This window comes from Hyperolius riggenbachi, chromosome 10, assembly GCF_040937935.1.
Source record: "Hyperolius riggenbachi isolate aHypRig1 chromosome 10, aHypRig1.pri, whole genome shotgun sequence".
Lineage (NCBI taxonomy): Eukaryota > Metazoa > Chordata > Amphibia > Anura > Hyperoliidae > Hyperolius > Hyperolius riggenbachi.
In genome coordinates, this window is record NC_090655.1 from 263,956,083 (window position 1) to 263,980,770 (window position 24,688).

At 46.4% G+C, this 24,688-nt stretch overlaps 1 protein-coding gene across 1 annotated transcript in view; it reads right to left on the reverse strand.

The window, feature by feature from the left end:
* Positions 1-225: 225 nt before the first annotated feature.
* The window catches only part of LOC137537154 (zinc finger protein 850-like), a 48,163-nt gene continuing 23,700 nt past the window's right edge, over positions 226-24,688 (reverse strand). Inside the window, exon 8 of the mRNA XM_068259277.1 lies at positions 226-3,152. Coding sequence (XP_068115378.1) covers positions 778-3,152 — 2,375 coding nt within the window. The 3' untranslated portion in view covers positions 226-777. The remainder of the gene's footprint in view (positions 3,153-24,688) is intronic.

The following is a 24,688-nucleotide window of genomic DNA, read 5'->3' on the forward strand; positions in this document are numbered from 1 at the left end:
AGAGCGACTTCTTATCCCTGAGTCAGGACAGGTCTAATCTCCTCACCTGCCTATACAGTGGTTGCCTTCTTGGTAACCCATGTTTGTGAGTATAATTTTCTCACGATAACTTTTACTTCATTTATGCTTAACATATTACACTATATTGGGCTCTCGGTTTCTCTACATGTTATTACACAAGACTTCTGTACACCTCTGTTTATACCAAAAAAAAAACACTTCAGACACATAACAATGCATTTATTTGGGCGCCAAGCCAGTTAGGAAAAGACGTTCTATTCCTGTCCTGCCTAAACTAGTGGGAGGTACGGGGTTCCCCCTCTCCCAGGTATTCCACAAAGCTTCTATTCTGAGTAGGGTATTTGAATGGTGCTCATCTTCATCCACTAAGAGATAAGTTGCAATTGAGTGGGCTTTCTCTCCCGTAGAGCTGGATTCACTCCCATGGATTGGAGTGAAGACACTAGAAACATCCCCCATGGGTCACCCCCTCACTACGGACATTCCAGTCATTAGTTAGAGACAAACACAGTGCCACAATCCCTGGTCCCTTGACCCCCAATTCTCCAAATTCGTGGTCAACCATATGGGGCGTGTCTATGCGGACACAGTCATTGGGATTCTGTGTAAATGTGATTACTTGTGAATAAAAAAATAAAATAAACAAAGTATCAGAACACTTATAGCCAAGACATTTCAAACACTCAACACAAGTGTCTGATAAACAGTGGCTTACACTGAAAATATTTGCCAGACTTAACACATGAAAATATGGCTTTACACAGTGTGAGATCTCTCATGACTGACTAGGTCTATTCTATTCCAAAAACGTTTTCCACATACCTCACATGAATAGGGCTTCTGACCAGTGTGAAATCTCTTATGACTGACAAGATGTGATTTACTCCCAAAACATTTCCCACACTCAGCACATGAATAGGGCTTCTCACCAGTATGAGATCTCTCATGGCTGACAAGATATGATTTATCTGCAAAACATTTCCCACAGTCAGCACATGAATAGGGCTTCTCCCCAGTATGAGATCTCGCATGTCTGAGAAGGGTTGCTTTCAAAACAAAACATTTCCCACACTCAGAACATGTATAGGGCTTCTCAGCAGTGTGAGATTTCTCATGTGCGACAAGATATGGTTTCTGAGCAAAACATTTTCCACACTCAGCACATGAATAAGGCTTCTCACTGGTGTGAGTTCTCTCATGTATGACAAGGCTTGGTTTACTCCCAAAAAAGTTCCCACATTCTGCGCATGAATAGGGCTTCTCCCCAGTGTGAGATCTCTCATGAGTGACAAGATGTGATTTAATTCTAAAACATTTTCCACACTCAGCACATGAATAGGGCTTTTCACCAGTGTGGGATCTTTCATGTATTACAAGTTGCGTTCTCTGTGCAAAACATTTCCCACAATGGGCACATGAATAGGGCTTCTCACCAGTGTGAGATCTCTTATGACTAACAAGATATGATTTATGCCCAAAACATCTCCCACACTCAGAACATGAATAGGGCTTTTCACCTGTATGAGATCTCGCATGACTGACAAGCAGTGATCTACTCCTAAAACATTTCCCACACTCAGAACATGAATAGGGCTTCTCACCCGTGTGAATTCTCTCATGCGTGACAAGATTTGTTTTACGCCCAAAACATTTCCCACACACCGTACATGAATACGGCTTCTCCCCAGTGTGAGATCTCTCATGATGGACACAATCAGTTCTATTCTGAAAACATTTCCCACACTCATTACATGAATAGGGCTGCTCGCCACTGTGAGATCTCTTATGACTGACAAGATGTGATTTATGCCCAAAACATTTCCCACACTCAGCACATGAAAAAGGCTTCTCACCAGTGTGAGATCTCTCATGACTTACGAGATGTGATTTGCTCGCACAACATTTCCCACACTCAGCACATGTATAGAGCTTCTCACCAGTGTGAGATCTCTCATGAGTGGTAAGATTTGATTTCTGCCCAAAACATTTCCCACACTCAGCACAGGAATAGGGCTTCTCACTAGTGTGACATCTCTTATGATTGACAAGGGTTGTTTTATGCCGAAAACATTTCCCACATTCATCACATGAATAGGGCTTCTCCCCAGTGTGAGATCTTGCATGACTGACAAGGTTTGTTCTAGTTCGAAAACATTTCCCACACACAACACATGAATAGGACGTCTCATTAGTGTGAAATCTCTTATGTGTTACAAGACTTGATTTACACCTAAAACATTTCCCACACTCAGCACATATATACGGTTCCTCCTCAGTGTGAGATCTCTCATGATTGACAAAGTCTGTTCTATTCTGAAAACATTTCCCACACTCATTAGATGAATACGGCTTTTCACCAGTGTGACATCTCTCATGACTGACAAGGTTTGTTGTAGTCCGAAAACATTTCCTACACACATCACATGAATAGGGCTTCTCACCAGTGTGAGATCTCTCATGAGCAACAAGATAGGATTTACGCCCAAAGCATTTCCCACACTCAGCACATGAATAGGGCTTCTCACCAGTGTGAGATCTCTCATGGCTGACAAGGTTTGATTTACGCCCAAAACATTTTCCACAATCAGCACATGAAAAGGGCTTCTCACCAGTGTGAGATATTTTATGTAAGATAAGCTCTGATTTCCGTGCAAAGCATTTCCCACACTCAGCACATGAAAAGGGTTTCTCACCAGTGTGAGATCTCTCATGAGTGATAAGATGTGCTTTAGTCCCAAAACATTTCCCACACTCAGCACAAGAATATGGTTTTTCACCAGTGTGAGATCTCTCATGTCTGACAAGATTTGATTTACGACCAAAACATTTCCCACACTCTACACATGAATAGGGCTTCTCATCAGTGTGAGATCCCTCATGTTTGATAAGATTTGATTTGTAAACAAAACATTTTCCACACGTGGAACAGGAATGAGATCCTCCAGCAGGGGGAGAGCTGTGCTGGGTATAAGGTCCCTCAGGGTTAGACAGGTGAGGGGAGTCTGGGAGAATATTTGGGGTAACCAGGATATCTGCAGAAGAGTCTTGTCCAGTGACATCACCATCTGTTGCACAGTCTGTGGATACAGAGAGACGAGTCTCTGAGAGGTTCCCGATGCCGGGACTCTGCCCTGCAAATAGAGAAACATCATCACTTCCTGTTGGATAATTCTGAGGGGAGGAGCAATTATCATTAGGGATGAAAGGAAAGAGGATGGTCGGCACTGCTGTACAACTTCCTTTATTTGGCAATGTGCAGACAAGTAGGCTGTGTGTTACATCATCATTTCGCAGTCCATAAGAAGAGACTAAACATGTACCGGTGGGGGGGGGGGGGGGGGGGGGGTGGATAATGGTGGGTGCTGGTTGCTGGGAGCCTGACGGCAGTTTCACACACAAGTGCTTCTTCAGAGGCTATGACAAGGGGGCGGGACCACCACTCGTGGTGATATCCTCTTTAGTTGACCTGCAAGTTACATTTCATAGTAATTACTTTCTCCAAGATTACAGTGTGGGGAGGTCAGGGAGAGCGAGGCCAAACAACACGGCTGCTATTCCAATTGGAATTACAAGTCCTGCTGCAGCAGCTAATCATACAAGCCACTAACACAATATTCCATGAAGAATATAGGTCAGGCCATGTTGAACAGAGATCCTGGCTGAAATAGTTAACATACACAACAAGGATTGTCTAATTAGGGAAATGTTAGGAAGGTTTAAGATTTAACCTTTATTATTTTATTTCAAATTAAACAGAAAGATTGGCTATTAAAGGATTGCCAATGGCTACAGATAAGGAGAACTGGGGAGGAGATTAGCTCAAAATGTAAAGCAGGATATATGCCATATCTATCCCTGGCTCTCCCCTCTCTCACTTCAACAATTACTATTTACATGTTATAAAAAACAAGGTTCCCTACATGTTTCGCCTCCTACTAGAGATGGCCCGAACGGTTCACCGGCGAACGGTCCCAGGCGAACTTTGGGTGGAACTTTCCCGGAAGTTCGATACGCCCCATAATGCTCCATTAGGGTCAACTTTGACCCTCTACATCACAGTCAGCAGGCACATTGTAGCCAATCAGGCTACACTCAGTCCTGGAGCCACTCCCCCCTTATATTAGGTAGGCTCTGCCGGCCATTACACTCACTCGTGTGCCTGCAATAATGAGAGTAGGGCGAGCTGCTTCAGACTATATCTCCTAGGGAAAGATTAGTTAGGCTCTCGGCTTGTTAGCTTGCTCCTGGCTGAATCTTATTGCTATAATAGCACCCAGCAACAGCTCTTTTCAGAGCTAATCCTGTTCTTGTGATTATTTTTTTTTCTGTGTGTGTCACTGACTGACACTTGTGTTATATAGACAGCTTTTGTAATTCATACTGTGTGCCAGTGCCAGCCCAGGCCAATCACAATCAGACACCTGTGTCAGCTGCACATTGTGTAATACCCATTATTACTGCACTTGTGTTGTATAGACAGCTTTTGTAATTCATACTGTGTGCCAGTGCCAGCCCAGGCCAATCAGAATCACACACCTGTGCCAGCTGCACATTGTGTAATACCCATTACTGACACTTGTGTTGTATAGACAGCTTTTGAAATATATATATATATATATATATATATATATATATATATATATATATATATATATATATATATATATATATATATATATATATACCTACCTAGCTGTTGTGTTCAGTGAAAGCACCTCATCACAGGCAGCATATACCTTTACCTAACTGTTGTGTTCAGTGAACCCACCTCATCACAGCATATACCTGACTGTTGTGTTCAATGAAACCACCTTATCACAGCATATACCTGACTGTTGTGTTCAGTGAACCCACCTCATCACAGCATATACCTGACTGTTGTGTTCAGTGAACCCACCTCATCACAGCATAGACCTAACTGTTGTGTTCAGTGAAAACACCTCATCACAGCATATCCCTGACTGTTGTGTTTAGTGAAATCCCCTCATCACAGCATATCCCTGACTGTTGTGTTTAGTGAAATCCCCTCATCACAGCATATACCTGACTGTTGTGTTCAGTGAACCCACCTCATCACAGCATATACCTGACTGTTGTGTTCAGTGAACCCACCTCATCACAGCATAGACCTAACTGTTGTGTTCAGTGAAAACACCTCATCACAGCATATCCCTGACTGTTGTGTTTAGTGAAATCCCCTCATCACAGCATATACCTAGCTGTTGTGTTCAGTGAAACCACCTCATCACAGCATATACCTAGCTGTTGTGTTCAGTGAAACCACCTCATCACAGCATATACCTAGCTGTTGTGTTCAGTGAAACCACCTCCTCACAGCATATACTTAGCTGTTGTGTTCAGTGAAACCACCTCATCACAGCATATACCTGACTGTTGTGTTCAGTGAAACCACCTCATCACAGGATATACCTGACTGTTGTGTTCAATGAAAGCACCTTATCACAGCATATATCTGACTGTTGTGTTCAGTGAACCCACCTCATCACAGCATATACCTGACTGTTGTGTTTAGTGAAACCACCTTATCACAGCATAGACCTAACTGTTGTGTTCAGTGAAACCACCTCATCACAGCATATACCTGACTGTTGTGTTCAGTGAAACCACCATCACAGCATATACCTGACTGTTGTGTTCAGTGAAACCACCTCATCACAGCATATACTTAGCTGTTGTGTTCAGTGAAACCACCTCATCACAGCATATACCTGACTGTTGTGTTCAGTGAAACCACCTCATCACACCATATACATTTACCTAACTGTTGTGTTCAGTGAAACCACATCATCACAGAATATACCTCACTGTTGTGTTCAGTGAACCCACATACCTACGTAAGTGCATGCAGTGTGATATACCACTCTGTGCATACCTGTTAACTGCTGCACCTGTGTGACTGCACATTGTATTAGTCAAATCAGTGCATATCTTACATCCCCCCCCCCCCCCCCGATATGGACAAAACGGACAGAACAGGTAGAGGAAGAGGTAGAGACAGACCCAGAGAAAGGCCACCTGGCAGGTGTGCGTGAGGTCGTGTTGATGTGATTTCGTGCGGCCCTGGCCCAAAGTACAGTGCTCAGAAGAAGGCACGTCCCATCACTTCCCAAGATTGTCAGGACGTAGTTGACTATTTAACACAGAACACCTCATCTCCCGCAGCCACCAGCGCTACTACAAGCACCACATCCACTGCATTTGACACTTCGCAGGAGTTATTTGGTGTGGAAATCACTGATTCACAGCCAATACTAGTACACAGCATATACCTAATTGTTGTGTTCAGTGAAAGCCCCTCATCACAGCATATACCTGACTGTTGTGTTCAGTGAAACCACCATCACAACATATACCTGACTGTTGTGTTCAGTGAAACCACCTCATCACAGCAAATACCTGACTGTTGTGTTCAGTGAAACCACCATCACAACATATACCTGACTGTTGTGTTCAGTGAAACCACCTCATCACAGCAAATACCTGACTGTTGTGTTCAGTGAAACCACCATCACAACATATACCTGACTGTTGTGTTCAGTGAAACCACCTCATCACAGCATATACATTTACCTAACTGTTGTGTTCAGTGAACCCACCTACCTACGTAAGTGCACGTAGTGTGATATACCACTCTGTGCATACCTGTTAACTGCTGCACCTGTGTGACTGCACATTGTATTAGTCAAATCAGTGCGTACCTTTCACTTCATCCCCCCCCCCCCCCCCAATATGGACAAAACGGACAAAACAGGTAGAGGAAGAGGTAGAGCCAGACCCAGAGGAAGGCCGCCTGGCAGGTGTGCGCAAAGTCGTGTTGATGTGATTTAGTGCGGCCCTGGCCCAAAGTACAGTGCTCAGAAGAAGGCACGTCCCATCACTTCCCAAGATTGTCAGGACGTGGTTGACTATTTAACACCGAACACCTCATCTCCCGCAGCCACCAGCGCTACTACAAGCACCACATCCACTGCATTTGACACTTCACAGGACTTATTTGCTGTGGAAATCACTGATTCACAGCCAATACTGCCACAACAAGATGAAGGCGCTAAGCAAGTTACACCACCACATACGTCTGAGTTAGGTGACAATAGTATGGACGTAACGTGTGAGGAGGGGGATGATGAAGTACCTGGTGTTGGTGCAGTTTTGGAGGTGTCTGATGAAAGCGAAGCTGGGCAGGATGATTATGATAACGATTATACGTATACCATGTATGTTATGTTGCCTCCAAAAATTGAGCTGTGGAAAGGCCAACTCTCACGTAGGGACAAGTGCCCTACAAAGGCACCTGGAGAAAAGGCAAACAGCGATGGCAAGAACACCTGAGGAAAAGCAGCACACAAAAGACAAGCCACCCTCTGCCTCCTCTTCCTCCTTCAGGTGCAGCATCTTCAGCCACTTTCTCCCTTGCACCTTCACAGCCACCCTCCTCCACTCCGCCTCTGCCCTTGAGTGGTTCCTGCTCCTCTGCCCACAGCAGCCAGGTGTCCGTGAAGGAAGTATTTGAGTGGAAGAAGCCAATTTCTGTCAGTCACCCTCTTGCCCGGCGCCTGACAGCTGGCGTGGCGGAACTATTAGCTCGCCAGCTATTACCATACAAGCTGGTGGAGTCAGAGGCTTTCCGTAAATTTGTGGCCATTGGGACACTGCAGTGGAATACCAGGCCGCAATTATTTTTCTAAAAAGGCCATACCCAAACTGTACCGTGAAGTTGAGAGGCAAGTGGTGTCATCTCTGGCGAAAAGCGTTGGGTCAAGGGTCCACCTGACCAGGTCTGCCAAGCACGGGCAGGGCCGCTACATTACCTACACAGCCCATTGGGTCAACCTGGTGAACGATGGCAAGCAGGGAATACGTGGCTGCGCAGCGGACCAACTTGTGACACCTCCACGGCTTGCAGGCAGGCTTACTGCCACCTCCTCTCCTTCTGCTACATCCTCTTCGCTGTCATCCTCCTCCTTGCCTGAGTGGCAGTTCAACTCTAATGCTGCTGCCATCTCCTCCTCTCCAGCTACACAGCCCCATCTCCCCAGAGCCTACGCTGCGTGCCAGGTACGATGGTGTCACGCCATTTTAGACATGTCTTGCCTCAAAGCGGAGAGTCACACTTGACCATCTCTCCTGGCTGCTCTTAACAAAGAGGTGGAGCAATGGCTGACCCCGCACCAGCTGGAGATCGGCAACATGGTGTGTGACAATGGCAGCAATCTCCTTTCCGTTTTGAATTTGGGAAAGCTGACACATGTACCCTGCATGGCACATGTGCTGAATCTGGTCAGAAAAAGATTTGTGTCAAAGTACCCAGGCTTAGAGGACGTCCTGAAGCAGGCCAGGAAGTTGTGTGGGCATTTCAGGTCTTACACGGCCATGGCACACTTTTTCGGCGGAGAAACAACTTGCCGGTGAGACGCTTGATATGCGATAGCCCGACTCGCTGGAATTTGACCCTGCTCATGTTCTCTTGCCTGCTAGAACAGGAGAAAGCCGTCACCCAGTACCTGTACAATTACAGTAGAAGGACACAATCTGGGAAGATGGGGATGTTCTGGCCACCGAACTGGACACTGATGCGAAATGCATGCAGGATCATGCGGCCGTTTGAGGAGGTGACCAACCTGGTGAGTGGCACTGAAGGCACCATCAGCGACTTGATCCCCTACGTTTACTTCCTGGAGCGTGCCGTGCATAGAGTGGTGGATCAAGCTGTGGAGGAGTGTGAAGAACAACAGTTACGACAGGAAGAGTCGTGGGAGCAATTTTCATCGGAACCAGATGTTTCCTCAACACTTGCGGCAGCACAGAGGGGCAAGGAGGAGGAAGAAGAGGAGTCGTGTGGGGAAGAAGAGGAGTCAGATGATGAGGAAACTGTTTCTGTGGAGGAGGAAGAGGTGGCGGCAGAAGAACAACCGCAGCAGCCGTCACAGGGGGCTGCTCCACGTTCCCGTGGTATTGTTCGTGGCTGGGGGGAGGAAGAGGACTTACGTAACGTCACTCAGGAAGAGCAAGAGGAGATGAGTAGTACATCTGGAGCCGACTTTCTGCAGATGGCATCATTCATGCTGTCCAGCCTGTTGAGGGACCCCCGTATAAAAAAATTCAGGGGGAATGACCTGTACTGGGTGGCCACACTACTAGACCCTCGGTACAGGCACAAAGTGGCGGACCTGTTACCAACTCACCTGAAGGCGGAAAGGATGCAGCACATGCAGAACAAGCTGGCAATTATGCTTTACAATGCGTTTAAGGGTGATGTGACAGCACAACGCAATAAAGGTACCACTGCCAGTAATCCTCCTCTCATGTCCACGCAGGAAAGGACAGGACGCTCCAGCGATCTCAGGGTGATGTCGGACATGCGGACATTCTTTAGTCCAAAGCCTCGCCTTAGCCCTTCTGGATCCACCCTTCACCAACACCTCGACCGGCAGGTAGCCGACTACCTGGCCTTAAGTGTGGATGTAGACACTGTGAGCAGTGATGAACTCTTGGACTACTGGGTGCGCAGGCTTGACCTGTGGCCAGAGCTGTCCCAATTTACCATCCAACTTCTCTCTTGCCCTGCCGCAAGCGTCCTGTCAGAAAGGACCTTCAGTGCAGCTGGAGGCATAGTTACTGAGAAGAGAAGTCGCCTAAGTCACGACAGTGTTCAGTACCTGACCTTTATCAAAATGAATGAGGCATGGATTCCGGATGGCTACTGCCTGCCCCAAGACTAAGTCAGTCCCCACACACAGCATCTCTGCCTGCAGGCCGCTTGCCTTCTCTGCCACCACCAACAGGGTCCAGGACTCTAGGCGGATTCCTGAATTTTTAAGGCTGCTGCTAGCAGTGGCCGCTATACTAATTTTTCTGGTGCGTGTACATGCCTGCCCAATTTTTCTGGCTGCACTGCGGGTGGCTGCAACAACAAAACAAAAGGCATGTACATGTGCCCATTCCCCATCGTGATCATTACCTTGCCGCGGTGAAGGGGCTTGCGTATAACAATGAAGCAATGACCGCCGGCTATACGAGTGTCTCGGGGGGTCGGCACACCAAAGATAATAAGGTCGTTGCTACATTGTAGTCAGACCAAATTTGATCAGCTGGACAGTCACTGTTGCTCTATCATTGAGCTACCACAGCCCGGCGACCATATGGGCTTGAAAACCGCTATTGCCATGGTGCGCACCAGTCCAGCCCGGCCGTCACTACGCAAACAGCTGTTTGTGGTGCGTTACACAGTGAGTTTGGTGTGTCAGTGTGAAGCAGAACTCTAATTACACTCCCTGATTGATGTATACACATGCAAGATGTTTGAAAGCACTTTAGGCCTGCAATTTAGCATGCAATGTGATTTCTGCTCTTAAAACGCTGCTTTGCGTCAAATCCAGATTTTTTTCCCGGGACTTTTGGCATGTATCCCACGCCGCCACCTGGGGGTCCAGGTGTTAGACCCCTTGAAACATCTTTTCCATCACTTTTCTGGCCAGCATAAGTGTTTCTACTTTTCCAAGTTTGCCTCCCCATTGAAGTGTAATGCAGTTTGCGAAAGTTAGTGCGAACCGAACCTTCTGAGGAAGTCCGTGAATGGGGTTCGCGAACCGAAAATCGGAGGTTCGGGCCATCTCTACCTCCTACAGAGGCTTCATTGGGGGTGAAAGTGATCTAGTGCATTGTTACTACAAGTCCCACAATGCATTGCGGGAGTCTGACAGCCACAGTCATGATTTATAAAGGCAAATGCATTGTGTGACTTGTAGTTTCTTAACAGCTGGAAAGCCAAGTTTGCAGATCACAGATCTAGTGCATTGAGAAGCATTCACAGAAAATAATATATACTACATTGAATTCAATGTAGCAGCATGAAGGCTCCCTATTTCAACCCTAGAGGGGATGCTTCCAGCATTTGTTCTATGACACACCTTGGGGACCCTCATAAAATTAAGCTTTGCTGAAGTATGAAATGTCAGTCGCTTCTAGGGGTGGAACTAGGGAGTAAAAACTCCTAAGAGAAGAAGCAGAACTGATTTTATGTAATGACACCCGGTGGCCACTAGGCCATAAAGGATACAGGAGGTGATCTGCAAAATACAAGTTTCACTCACTTGGGGCTTCCTCCTGCCGCTAGAAGTCTGTAAGGTCCCACAGTGCAGTTCCGCTCTAGGGCTGGCCTCCGCTCTCCCCTCTGTAACATGGTGACCCGAGGCTGGTTCGGATTCTTCTGCGCATGCGCTGGTGAGCCGCGCATGATTGTGCTCCTGTCACTGAGAGTGCCATGTGTTTGTGCGGTTTAATTCCCTGTAAACTGCACAAGCACAGATTGCTCCTGGCAATGGGAGTACGATCATGTGTGCGTGTGGCATATCCGCACATGCACAGAAGATCCCAACCCAGCCACAGGTCACAATCTTATAGAGGGGAGAACTGAGGTCTGGCGCAGAGCAGAACTGTGCCCTGGGACCTAACAGACTTCTAGGAGATGGAAGAAGCCACAGGTCAGTGAATCTTTTATTTTTCAGATCATCTACCAGGGCTGGGGAGTCGGTACAGAAATCTTCCGACTCAAACTCCGACTCCTCAGTTTATGAAACCACGACTCCGACTCCAACTCTGACTCCGGGTACCCAAAATGGTTCTGACTCCGACTCCTCGACTCCGACTCCTTAGTCTAATACTTAACAGGGCTGTGGATTTTGTACAAAAATCATCCGACTCTGACTCCCGATTCCGACTCCTCAGCTTATGAAATCAATGACTCCAACTCCAAATCCGGGTGCTCCGACTCCAACTCCGACTCCACAGCCCTGATTTACACTGTACTTTAACCTCCTTCCTGGCTATCCCGAGCTGAGCTCGGGGTAACCCGCGCAGGAGGATTGCTCAGGCCCCGCTGGGCCGATATTCACAATTTTTTGTATTGCACGCAGCTAGCACGTGCATAATTCGATCGCCGCCGCTCGCCGCCGATTCCCCCGCTACGCCGCCCCCCCCCCCGAGACCCCTTGTGCAGCCTGGCCAATTAGTGCCAAGCAGCGCTGAGGGGTGGATCAGGACTCCCTCTGACGTCAATGACGTCATTGCGATCGTCGCCATGGTGACGGGAGAAGCCATGCAGGAAATCCCGTTCTGAACGGGATTTCCTGCTTGTGCAGATCGCCAGAGGCGATCGGAGTGGGTGGGGGGAGGCTGCTCAGCGGCTATCATGTAGCTGGCGCTAGGCTAGCTGCATGATTAAAAAAAAAAAAAAAAGTGCTGCGCTGCCCCCTTGCTGCAATAATTGGAACGGCAAGGGGGATAAGGGTTTAGAAAAGAAGATAAATCTGTGTCATCATTAAAGTAATCCTGAAGCCAAATTAAAATAAAACAAAACTCACCTAAGGAGAGGGAATGGTCTGGGCCCTATAGAGCCTTCCTGTTCCTCCTACGGTCCCTTCATTCCAGTGCTGTCTCCCCTGTTAGCAGTCACTTTTCCACCGCTTGGTAAGTCTTTGGAATCTTGAGTGCTCCCGAAGACAGGTGGCTCCATAGTGCACATGCGCGAGTGCCCAATAGTAAACACTTGTGAAGTGCTATTTAAAGTGATTTGATGTTTTGGGGTCCTGGTTACAGAGACCCACAATTTAAGTGGTTATTCAATTTGTATACAGATGCGCACCCACCGCTAACTACCTCTAATACTACAGAAATCAGGTAGGCCTGCTGCACTTAACAAGTGCCACATCAAACACTACAGAATGAAAAAATTGCAATTCAAAAGTGCACTACCTAAATAAACAACCATCAACCATTAGTGTAGCCTGTTTGGGCAGCCAGTCCTTCTTCAGTCCAAATGTCGTTCCGTTGCAACACCTCAATGCTGGTTTTTCTGTATCAGAGTCCCCTCATTCCAAGCGTAGCCTCAGAATAAACATACAATAATGCAGACTGCTTATTAGCACCACCACTAGGGGCTCGGGTCAAAAAGCACTGTGTGGTTTTAAGTATAACACCCCACCAAAATGAATGCGTCTTCCACCTCCAAAATGCAGTCACCTGGCAGCTTAGCCACCTAATGCCTAGTACACACCATACAATTTTCTGTTAGATTTTTCTGTTAGATTTTCTGTTATATTGGCAACACACCATACAATTTTATGTTAGATTTTCTGTTATATTTACCTGCCAGATAGATAATTCCCAACACGTTGGAAATTATGTATCTAACCATCTATCTGTCTAGCAATTAGGCAGTGTTCTACTCAGCAGGAGATACCCAGAAGACAATGCACCAGAGATAATGACCAGTCTCTACAGAAAATAATCTAATTACAGTAAATCTAACAGAAAAATCTAACAAAAAATAATTATTTTCTGTAAAGTACTGGTAGAGACTGGTCATTATCTCTGGTGCATTGTCTTCTGGTTATCTCCTGCTGAGTAGAACAATGCCTAATTGCTAGGCAGATAGATGGTTAGATAGACATGTTGGAAATTCTCATTATTTTCTGTAAAGTACTGGTAGAGACTGGTGATTATCTCTGGTGCATTGTCTTCTGGTTATCTCCTGCCTAGTAGAACAATGCCTAATTGCTAGGCAGAAAAATGGTTAGATAGACATGTTGGAAATTCTCTATCTTGCACAATGGTAAAAAGAGTGGCACTCATGCAACAGGGATAAGGGTGCCCAAGCCTCAGTAGATCCTCGCACCTAGGGATCCCAACTGGATACAAAAAACGAAGATGGAGGCTGGCACATCCAAAAATAGAAAAGCTCTTTTATTCAGATGTCATTAAAAACAGTGGCAATACAGCTGAATTGCCACTGTTTTTAATGATAGCTGAATAAAAGAGCTTTTCTATTTTTGGATGTGCCAGCCGCCATCTTCGTTTTTTGGAAATTCTCTATCTGGCAGGTAAATCTAACAGAAAATTGTATGGAGTGTATCTAGCATTACAATCAAAGGACAGCTATCACAACATTACAGCCAAACACCCCACTCTGCATATGGCCTGTCCTGGCACAGCCTTAAGGTGCGTACACACGCACTACGGCCGCCAACGACGGGTCCGTCAGACCCTCCCGCTGGGGGGACTTTCAGGCGACAGTAGCGCATGTGTACGCACTGTCGGCGGACTGATAAGGCTGTTTTTGAGCAGAAACAGCCTTATCAGTTCACGGACAGTACGTACACGCGCTACTGTCGCCTGAAAGTCCGCCCAGCGGGAGGGTCTGACGGACCCGTCGTTGGCGGCCGTAGTGCGCGTGTACGCACCTTTAGGCTTTTATAAAATCACCTACGAACTAAAACACTCAACATAGTGTAAAACTGCATAAAAGTGGGGGACTAGTTATGACAGATGAGAGGGGAGGGGATTGACTTCTAGCATTATATGTTAATTGATTATTTTATTTGTCATATGATTTTCGGTGAATGGTATGAGTGAATTAAGGTAGCCATACACTGGTCGATTTGCCATCAGATTCGACCAACAGATAGATCCCTCTCTGATCGAATCTGATCAGAGATGGATCGTATGGCTGTCTTTACTGCAAACAGATCGTGAATCGATTTAAGCATGAAACGGTTCACAATCTGTGGTGGTAGTGGTGGTGGTGCTGCCTCCGCTCCCTCCCCCCCCCCCCGCATACATTACCTGCTCCGCCAGCACGACTCCCCAGGTCTCCGCTGTCTTCTTCTCTGCTCTGGTCTCCGGGTCCGGCATGCTTCACTTCTCCCTGTCTGGGGGAAGTTGAAACAGTAGAGCGCCCTCTACTGTTTAAACTTCCTGCTGGGACAGGAAGAAGTGAAGCATGCCGGACGCGGAGACCAGACCAGAGCGGAGAAGACAGCGGAGACCTGGGGAGTCGTGCCGGCGGAGCAGGTAATGTATTGCAGCTGTATTGCGTCTGTCGTCGGGCACTCGAACGGCGCTAGCGACGCGCTCCCTACCCGCGGGCGATCGACGGTAATTTCCCGCATGGAGCGATCGACGGGATCAATCTATTTCGGGACGAAATAGATCGAAATTTAGCGTGTAGCGTGAACGATGTGACAGCAGATTTGATCCCAGTGATCGAATCTGCTGTCGATCGGCGGGGAATCGGCCTAGTGTATGGCCAGCTTTAGGCTCCAGGATGGATTTCACTCAACACACGCATATTCTGATGTTAAACAATGTCATGACGTTGGTTATTTGCTTTGTTATCCATTTATATCATTGCATTTTTGGTGTTTGTTGTGATGCATTTATGGTCTAATGAGTAATATTTCTTACATGGGCCTGTGCCTTATTTTGAGTGCATCAATAAAATAATATATATTCATAAACTGTATAAAAGCTTTATTGCAAAAAAGGCAGTACTACTTACAAAATTCCTTAAAATTGAGGAGAACAAGAAGAGGATGTCTCCTCTGTCATGTGTAGCTGTTTACTTCGTACCCTGAAGCCACGCCCAATGCATTTCCTCATCTGACTCATCGGGGCAAGGGGAAGGATTGTGAACAGTGCTCTCATATACCAGCTACTTAAAGAGACACTGAAGCGAAAAAAATATTCTCATATTTTTATTTTCAGGTATATAGTGTTTTTTCTAACATTGCATCATTCTAAAATATGTGCAGATTACACAACACTCTGCATTCAAAATGATTCTTTCAGAGCAGTCTGTGAACTAATGACCTCTCCTCTGGCAGAGAAAAAGTAAATAGTTCAATAACAGTTGAGATAATAAAAGACAGATAACAGCCCTCTCCACGACTTTGAAAGTCGTAGAGCTTAATGGCTTGTTTGCATAGAGATAACAACTGGAGTTTCTTAACTCTTCCTGTACTGGAAACAATTAGACTGATGTATCTGATCTTAATGTTTTATTTCTTAGCTGTACTACACATACAAATCATAATATCATCATTTTTTTTTCGCTTCAGTGTCTCTTTAATACATATTCATAACTCAACTCGCCCCTCCCCTTGAACACAATAATAATAGTTTCAGCGCCTACCTAACATACTTTTATATGGCCTCCCTACAATTTATACATTGACCCTATGTCAGGCATCTGTGCGCTATGGTTTAAGTTAGCAGAAAACTTGCAGCTCCATCCCTTACCCAATCGCTGTGGCATTTGACCTTCTGTGTCATCAGCATGCCCTCTGTCTCCAAATGACTCCCCAAATTACTGTAATCAAGTGACAGGCAGCCTATTGGACCAATCAAAGTGTGGGGATCACGTCCTAAAAAGCTACAGGACCCGACTGATTAACCTCCCTGGTGATAGCCCCAAGTCAGACTCATGTTTGGAAAACCTCAGCTCAGAGCGGTAGCCCCGAGCTAGATTTGGGGTGGCCGCATCAAAGTCTATGCAGAGCAATAGGGCACAGCAGGCATTTTCACTCACCTTCCCGGGGATCCAGACAGCGGCCATTCTTCCTGTCCTCCGAGGCTCTGCAACCCGTTGTGATCAGGACGACAGCTGGCGATCTCACTCTAGGGTTACAGTGCCACCCGGAGTACGAAGGGAGATCTGCTGGATTCCAGGGAGGTGAGTAAGTGCAGGGCTGCCGCAGATCTCTCTGCAGTATGACTATTTCCGCATTTTAGGGTCTGAAAGTGTGCTAGAAAAAAATGCTATTTTTAGACCCTAAAATCTGGAAATAATTATACAGCCAGGGAGGCTAACAGAGCGGCTGGTACTTGAATAGGAGCGGGCATAAGATACCAGTGCATTCTACGCAGCACTAACCTGTGTATCGTGCTGAGATTTTAACTCACGTTGGTCAAACTAAGCTGCCCTGTTTTAGCAGCACAGCTTAATGAATCAATCTCTATGTGGAGTGTTTTAGTTTGTAGGTGATTTTATAAAAGCCTACGACTGAACCAGGACAAGCCATATGCAGAGTGGGGTGTTTGGATGTAATGTGGTGATAGCTGCCCTTTGATTGTAAGGCAGCCAAGCTGCCAGTCCATTACATTTCCTGGAGGTGGGCGACGCACTAATTATGGTGGCGTGTTGTCCTTAAAGCGGGATTGTCACCATAAAAATCAAATTTCAACAGCAACTGGTCTGAGTGTATTAAGTGATAAAGATGCTAATCCTGCATTCAAAACTTGTTCTGCTGTTATGGTTTGGAGTTATCACATACCTTAGGAGCACTGGCCCTTTAATTGCCATTGCCAAACAGTTGCATGCTGGGGGGTCTTTTTATCTATAATATATTCCTCCTCTTCCCTTTATTTCCCTTTCCTTCTAATGACATAAGACAGTGCACTTCCTAGTATAGACCTGAGTGGGAGCGTCTGAAGACTCTGGGAGGAGGGCCGGTAACCAATACACAATTAGCAAGAGGTGAAAAGAGTGAGGGAGGAAATGTCAGGATTAGCTTCATTCAAAGGTAAACAAGGAGGAAACTGTCTAGAATAGGATTCTCTACTTTCCCTTTATAAAATTCACAGGAATCATAACGTGGTCAGTGCAATACATCTGTTATGTAAGTAGAACTAGTATTTATCTACTTATATACAGTGATGTGAAAAACTATTTGCCCCCTTCCTGATTTCTTATTCTTTTGCATGTTTGTCACACTTAAATGTTTCTGCTCATCAAAAACCGTTAACTATTAGTAAAAGATAACATAATTGAACACAAAATGCAGTTTTAAATGATGGTTTTTATTATTTAGTGAGAAAAAAAACTCCAAACCTACATGGCCCTGTGTGAAAAAGAATTTGCTCCCTGAACCTAATAACTGGTTGGGCCACCCTTAGCAGCAATAACTGCAATCAAGCGGTTGTGATAACTTGCAACAAGTCTTTTACAGCACTCTGGAGGAATTTTGGCCCACTCATCTTTGCAGAATTGTAATTCAGCTTTATTTGAGGGTTTTCTAGCATGAACCGCCTTTTTAAGGTCATGCCACAACAGCTAAATAGGATTCAATTCAGGACTTTGACTAGGCCACTGCAAAGTCTTCATTTTGTTTTTCTTCAGCCATTCAGAGGTGTATTTGCTGGTGTGTTTTGGGTCATTGTCCTGCTGCAGCACCCAGAGCCGGGACAAGGTCCTCCAGCACCCAAGGCTGAGACACCAAAGTGCCCCCCCCATTCATCACACACTGATTACTATTAGAGTAAGAGGCGTCCCAGGGCCCCCAACACCCTAATCTATAGTTATCTGGCTTGCAGTCACTGCCATGTATCTCCTTTTCTTATTTCTCTCTGCTACAAACACAATAGGGGAATAATAGCTGAGTGAGTTGTGCGCCCCCTCCTACACAGCGCCCTGAGGCTGGAGCCTCTCCTGCCTCTGCCTCAGCCCTGGCAGCACCCAAGATCGCTTCAGCTTGAGTTGACGAACAGATGGCCGGACATTCTCCTTCAGGATTTTTTGGTAGACAGTAGAATTCATGGTTCCATCTATCACAGCAAGCCTTCCAGGTCCTGAAGCAGCAAAACAACCCCAGACCATCACACTACCACCACCATATTTTACTGTTGGTATGATGTTCTTTTGCTGAAATGCTGTGTTACTTCTACGCCAGATGTAATGGGACACGCACCTTCCAAAAAGTTCAACTTTTGTCTCGTCGGTCCACAAGGTATTTTCCCAAAAGTCTTGGCAATCATTGAGATGTTTTTTTAGCAAAATTGAGACGAGCCTTAATGTTCTTTTTGCTTAAAAGTGGTTTGCGACTGCCATGCAGGCCGTTTTTGCCCAGTCTCTTTCTTATGGTGGAGTCATGAACGCTGACCTTAATTGAGGCAAGTGAGGCCTGCAGTTCTTTAGATGTTGTCCTGGGGTCTTTTGTGGCCTCTCAGATGAGTTTTCTCTGCGCTCTTGGGGTAATTTTGGTCGGGCGGCCACTACTGGGAAGGTTCATCACTGTACCATGTTTTTGCCATTTGTGGATAATGGCTCTCACTGTGGTTCGCTGGAGTCCCAAAGCTTTAGAAATGGCTTTATAACCTTTACCAGACTGATAGATCTCAATTACTTTTGTTCTCATTTGTTCCTGAATTTCTTTGGATCTTGTCATGATGTCTAGCTTTCGAGGTGCTTTTGTTCTACTTCTCTGTGTCAGATAGCTCCTATTTAAGTGATTTCTTGATTGAAACAGGTGTGGCAGTAATCAGGCCTGGGGGTGACTACAGAAATTGAACTCAGGTGTGATAAACCACAGTTATTTTTTAACAAAGGGGGGGCAATTTCTTTTTCACACAGGGCCATGTAGATTTGGAGATTTTTTTCCTCACTAAATAATAAAAACTATCATTTAAAACTGTATTTTGTGTTCAATTATGTTATCTTTGACTAATACTTAACGGTGTTTGATGAGCAGAAACATTTAAGTGTGACAAACATGCAAAAGAATAAGATATCAGGAAGGGGGCAAATAGTTTTTCACATCACTTGTATGTGTTTTTATTTCTAGGTTAGCATGGGTGTCACTTGTTCTTTAAAGGACAACCGAGGTGACATGTGACATGATGAGATATATAAATGTATGTATAGTGCCCAGCACACAAATAACTATGCTGTGTTCCGTTTTTCCTTTCTCTTCCTGATAGAGTTAAACATCAGGTATGCAAGTGACAGTTTCTGTCTGGGTTGGGACTGGGTCAGACCCTCACTGATAAGTAATTACAGCCATGAAACACTTTCTTGTCAGTAAATGGCATCTGAAAGCAGAAAAGCGATAAAAAGGATTAATAATTCACAGATTTGAGCACTGACATACTTCAATGAAGGTGTCATTGAAACAGTAAAAACTGAAAAACTAGATTTAAATAAAAAATAAAACTGGGGATATCTAAAAAAGTCATATTTAGGAGAACGAGGATGGATACAATTGTTTTTCTTATCAGTTTATTTTCACCCCGGATGTCCTTTAAAAACCACACTGTGCTTTTTGACCCAGGCCCCTGGTGGTGGTGCTAATAAGCAGCCTGCGCTATTATGTGTTGTTTCTGAGGTTACGTTTGGAATGAGGGTACACTGATACAGGAAAAAACAGCACTGTGGTGTTGTGGCGGAATGGTATTTGGACTGAAGGACTGGCTGCCTAAACAGGGCTTACTAACGGTTGATGGTTGTTTATTTAGGAAGCGCACTTTTGGATTGCAAATGCAAGTGCTTGTACCAGAATTATTGGAGCCGTCGATGTGATGTGGATGTGCTTCTATAACCTAAGTGTAGTGTGAAGGGGCGGAGAGAAGCAAAGCCACATCATGTAGGTACGCCCCCTAGAGTGCTTATAGTGGTGAGCGGCAGCCCCGCCCCCTTGTCATAGCCTCCGAAGAAGAGCTTGTGTGTGAAACTGCCGTCAGGCTCCCAGCATCCAGCACCCACCATTATCCACCCCTGCTCCGGTATGTGTTCAGTCTCTTCTTATGGACTGTGAAGTGATGATGTAACACACAGCCTACTTGTCTGCACATTGCTAAATAAAGGAAGTTGTACAGCACTGCCGACCATCCTCTTTCCTTTCCGAATAACTTATTGTTGAAACTCTTGCGAGAGCACGCCATCTCTCTGCAAAAGCGGGGGGGGGGGGGGGGGAGGGGGGGTAGAATCTAGATATTGTCCCTCCTCCCTCTATACATACAGTATATCTTTATGGAGGGTAAGTGAGCTGCTGATAATTCCACGTCGATGCAAATTGAGAATGGACTAGATGCAGCAGCTGCATAACTTTGCATAAGATTAGCATACAATTTGAACCATCTCAGAGTTATCATCAGGTCAATGACCATCACTAGTTATCAGCCTGACATAGAACTGCAGAAGGTTGAGCTCATTACATGTGGCCAATCACATGACAATAACTTTGCCTTGCATGCAAATTGTATGTAGCTTGGAGTCTGTAATTCCGGGTTTTTCAAGTCCTACCCCATAGAGCCACATTAATCCAAGCCATGCACTGATAAGGATAAACCAATCTGAAACAGTCTGTGTGCATGTTGGATTATTGTGGCTCTGTAATCTTAAAGAGAACCCGAGGTGGGGTTCTTCCATCGCAATCCATATACAGAGGCTGGGTCTGTCTATGGAGCCCAGCCTCTGTTGCTAGTTTGTTCCCTCCAAAGCCCCCCCCCCCCCCCCCTGCGCGCTGTTAGACCCCATAAAACACAGCCACGCTGGCGACATGCAGTGTGTCGCAGCCGGCTGTGTTTATCTCACTAATGTCAGTCTCGAAGCTCCCCCGCCTCCTGAATCGCTCCGGTCCCCGCCCACGTCCCTTCCCTCGCTGCTGATTGGAGGTAAGGGATGCGGGCGGGGACCGGAGCGATTCAGGAGGCGGGGGAGCAGCCGAGACTGACAGTAGTGAGATAATATGGGGTCTGACAGCGCGCAGGGGGGGGGCTTTGGAGGGAACAAACTAGCAACAGAGGCTGGGCTCTATAGACAGACCCAGCCTCTGTATATGGATTGCGATGGAAGAACCCCACCTCGGGTTCTCTTTAACCTCTTCCCAACCGCATAACACAGATAGGTGTCGGGAAGGTGGCAGCCCCAGGACCGCCTAACGCCGAAACGTGTCAAAAGCGGTGGATAGAGATTAGTGGGGATCATGCGCCGATGGACGCGCATTCCCGCTTGAGTGATGGAACGGAGCTACATCAACAGTCTGCTACTGTCGATCGCCGCTAACAGACTGAAAAAAAAGGAAACGTTCATTTTTTTTCTTTGTACAGTGCTGCGATCTAATGCAGCGCTGTACTGGGGAAGCCCTGTCACTCGGCTGTCCCCTGGAGGGGAAAAACAAAGGATCACTCTGATAGGCTGATGCCTATGAGAGACAATCCTGCTGATTAGATCTCAGGGGAAAGGAGAAAAATAAATAAAAGATTTTATTTAAAAAAATAAATAAATTAAAAAAAATAACACTGCCTGCAGCAGCGATCAGAGCCCACCAACAGAAAGCTCTGTTGGTGGGCAAAAAAAAAAGGGGGAGGATGCATTTGTGTTCTCAGTTGTATGGCTCTGCAGTGATCTATTAAAGCTGCAGAGCACTAAATTAAAAAAAATATAGTCTGTCACTGGGCGGTGGGGGTAGCCTGTTGTCCTTAAGTGGTTAAAAGCTGAGACATCATTGCATTCCAGCAGATCTGGAGCTGTATTTAGCTCACAGGGACTACAATGGATAATTTGCATATTTCAGCAGTGATGCATTGTGGGAGACATCTCGGAGCTCACGCCAACCTAATTATTGCAAATACTTTCTGATTTAAAAGAGTAAACTTTTGCTTTCCATAGCATTTTAGTGAGAGGGCTTTTTGGACCATTGTAGCCCCTTACACACTCCAATGAGTTCTGGGTCACCATGAGCTGGCTGGGTAGTCTGAATTCAGCTAATAAACTGCATTTCCTGAAAAATAGGATTAGCTGCATTCAATTTGCATTACCTTTGCATGCAAGTCACAGTTACTTACACCTCCTGTGTGCCCCCCTTCATTTCTTCCTCCACACCTCCTGTGTGCCCCCTTCATTTCTTCCTCTGCACCTTCTGTGTGCCCCCTTCATTTCTTCCTCTGCACCTCCTGTGTGCCCCCTTCATTTCTTCCTCTGCACCTTTTGTGTGCCCCCTTCATTTCTTCCTCTGCACCTCCTGTGTTCCCCCTTCATTTCTTCCTCCACACCTCCTGTGTGCCCCATTCACTCCTTCCTCTGCACCTCCTGTGTGCCCCCTTCATTTCTTCCTCTGCACCTTTTGTGTGCCCCCTTCATTTCTTCCTCTGCACCTCCTGTGTGCCCCCTTCATTTCTTCCTCTGCACCCCCTGTGTGCCCCATTCATTTTTTCCTCTGCACCTCCTGTGTGCCCCCTTCATTTCTTCCTCTGCAGCTCCTGTGTGCATCATTCATTTCTTCATCTGCACCTCCTGTCATCGCACTTCATTTCTTCCTCCACACCTCCTGTATTCCCCCTTCATTTCTTCCTCAGCACCTCCTGTCTTCCCTCTTCATTCATTCATCTGCACCTCCTATGTGCCACCTTCATTTCTTCCTCCACACCTCCTGTGTTCCCCCTTCATTTCTTCCTCTGCACCTTCTGTGTGACCCCTTCATTTCTTCCTCTGCACCTCCTGTGTGCCCCCTTCATTTCTTCCTCCACACCTCCCGTCTTCCCCCTTCATTTCTTCCTCCACACCTCCTGTGTTACCCCTTCACTCCTTCCTCTGCACCACCTGTGTGCCCCCTTCATTTCTTCCTCTACACCTGCTGTGTGCCCCCTTCATTTCTTCCTCTGCACCTCCTGTGTGCCCCCTTCATTTCTTCCTCTGCACCTCCTGTGTGCCCCCTTCATTTCTTCCTCTGCACCTCCTGTCTTCCCACTTCATTTCTTCATCAGCACCTCCTGTCTTCCCCCTTCATTCATTCCTCTGCATCTCCTGTGTGCCACCTTCATTTCTTCCTCGACACCTGCTGTGTGCCCCCTTCATTTCTTCCTCTGAAACCTTCCGTGTGCCCCCTTCATTTCTTCCTCTGCACCTCCTATGTGCCCCTTCATTTCTTCCTCTGCACCTCCTGTGTGCCCCCTTCAGTTCTTCCTCTACACCTCCTGTGTGCCCCCTTCAGTTCTACCTCTGCACCTCCTGTGTGCCTCCTTCATTTCTTCCTCTGCAGCTCCTGTGTGCCCCCTTCATTTCTTCCCCTGCACCTCCGGTGTGCCCCCTTCATTTCTTCCTCTGCACTTCCTGTATTCCCCCTTCAGTGCTTCCTCTAAACCTGCTGTGTGCCCCCTTCATTTCTTCCTCTGCACCTCCTGTGTACCCCCTTCATTTCTTCCTCTGCACTTCCTGTATTCCACCTTCAGTGCTTCCTCTACACCTGCTGTGTTCCCCTTTCATTTCTTCCTCTGCACCTCCTGTCTTCCCACTTCATTTCTTCCTCCACACCTCCTGTGTTTTCCCTTCATTTCTTCCTCTACACCTGCTGTGTGCTCCCTTCATTTCTTCCTCTGTACCTCCTGTGTGCCCCTTCAGTTCTTCCTCTGCAAATCCTGTGTGCCCCCTTCATTTCTTCCTTTGCACCTCCTGTGTTCCCCCTTCAGTGCTTCCTCTGCACCTCTCATGTTCCCCCTTCAGTTCTTCCTCTGTACCTCCTGTGTGCCCCCTTCATTTCTTCCCCTACACCTCCTTTGTGCCCCCTTCATTTCTTCCCCTGCACCTCCCGTCTTCCTCCTTCATTTCTTCCTCTGCACCTCCTGTGTGCGTCTTGTGTGCCTTCAGAGCAGAGTATGTATTGCAGCAGCATTGACTTCAGTTGGGCACCATGTGATGCTGCTATCAGTAAAATATTGGTAATTCAGTTTACCGATATTTTACAATGCGGCACCCAGCAACCATTCTCCCTCACACTCTCCCTTCCATGTGCATAAACCAACCCCCCACCTAATGTCTAACCCTAGCCCCTCCTGTAAATGCCTAAACAGAACTCCCCACCCTCATCTAATGCCTAACCTATATCCACCCTCTAAGTGCCAAAACCACACCTCATAAGCGGGCACACAAATGACTGCCAGTTGTAGCTGATCATCTATAATTGGCTACAAACATTAATTCCTATGTAGAAGCCGATCGGCTCCTACCTGCATCAGGTGGTGGTTCTTAGTGTCCCTTTTTGCTGGCTTCAAAAGGAGGCCGATGGGCAGCGACAGGTAGTGGGTTTAGCAGCAGATGGTG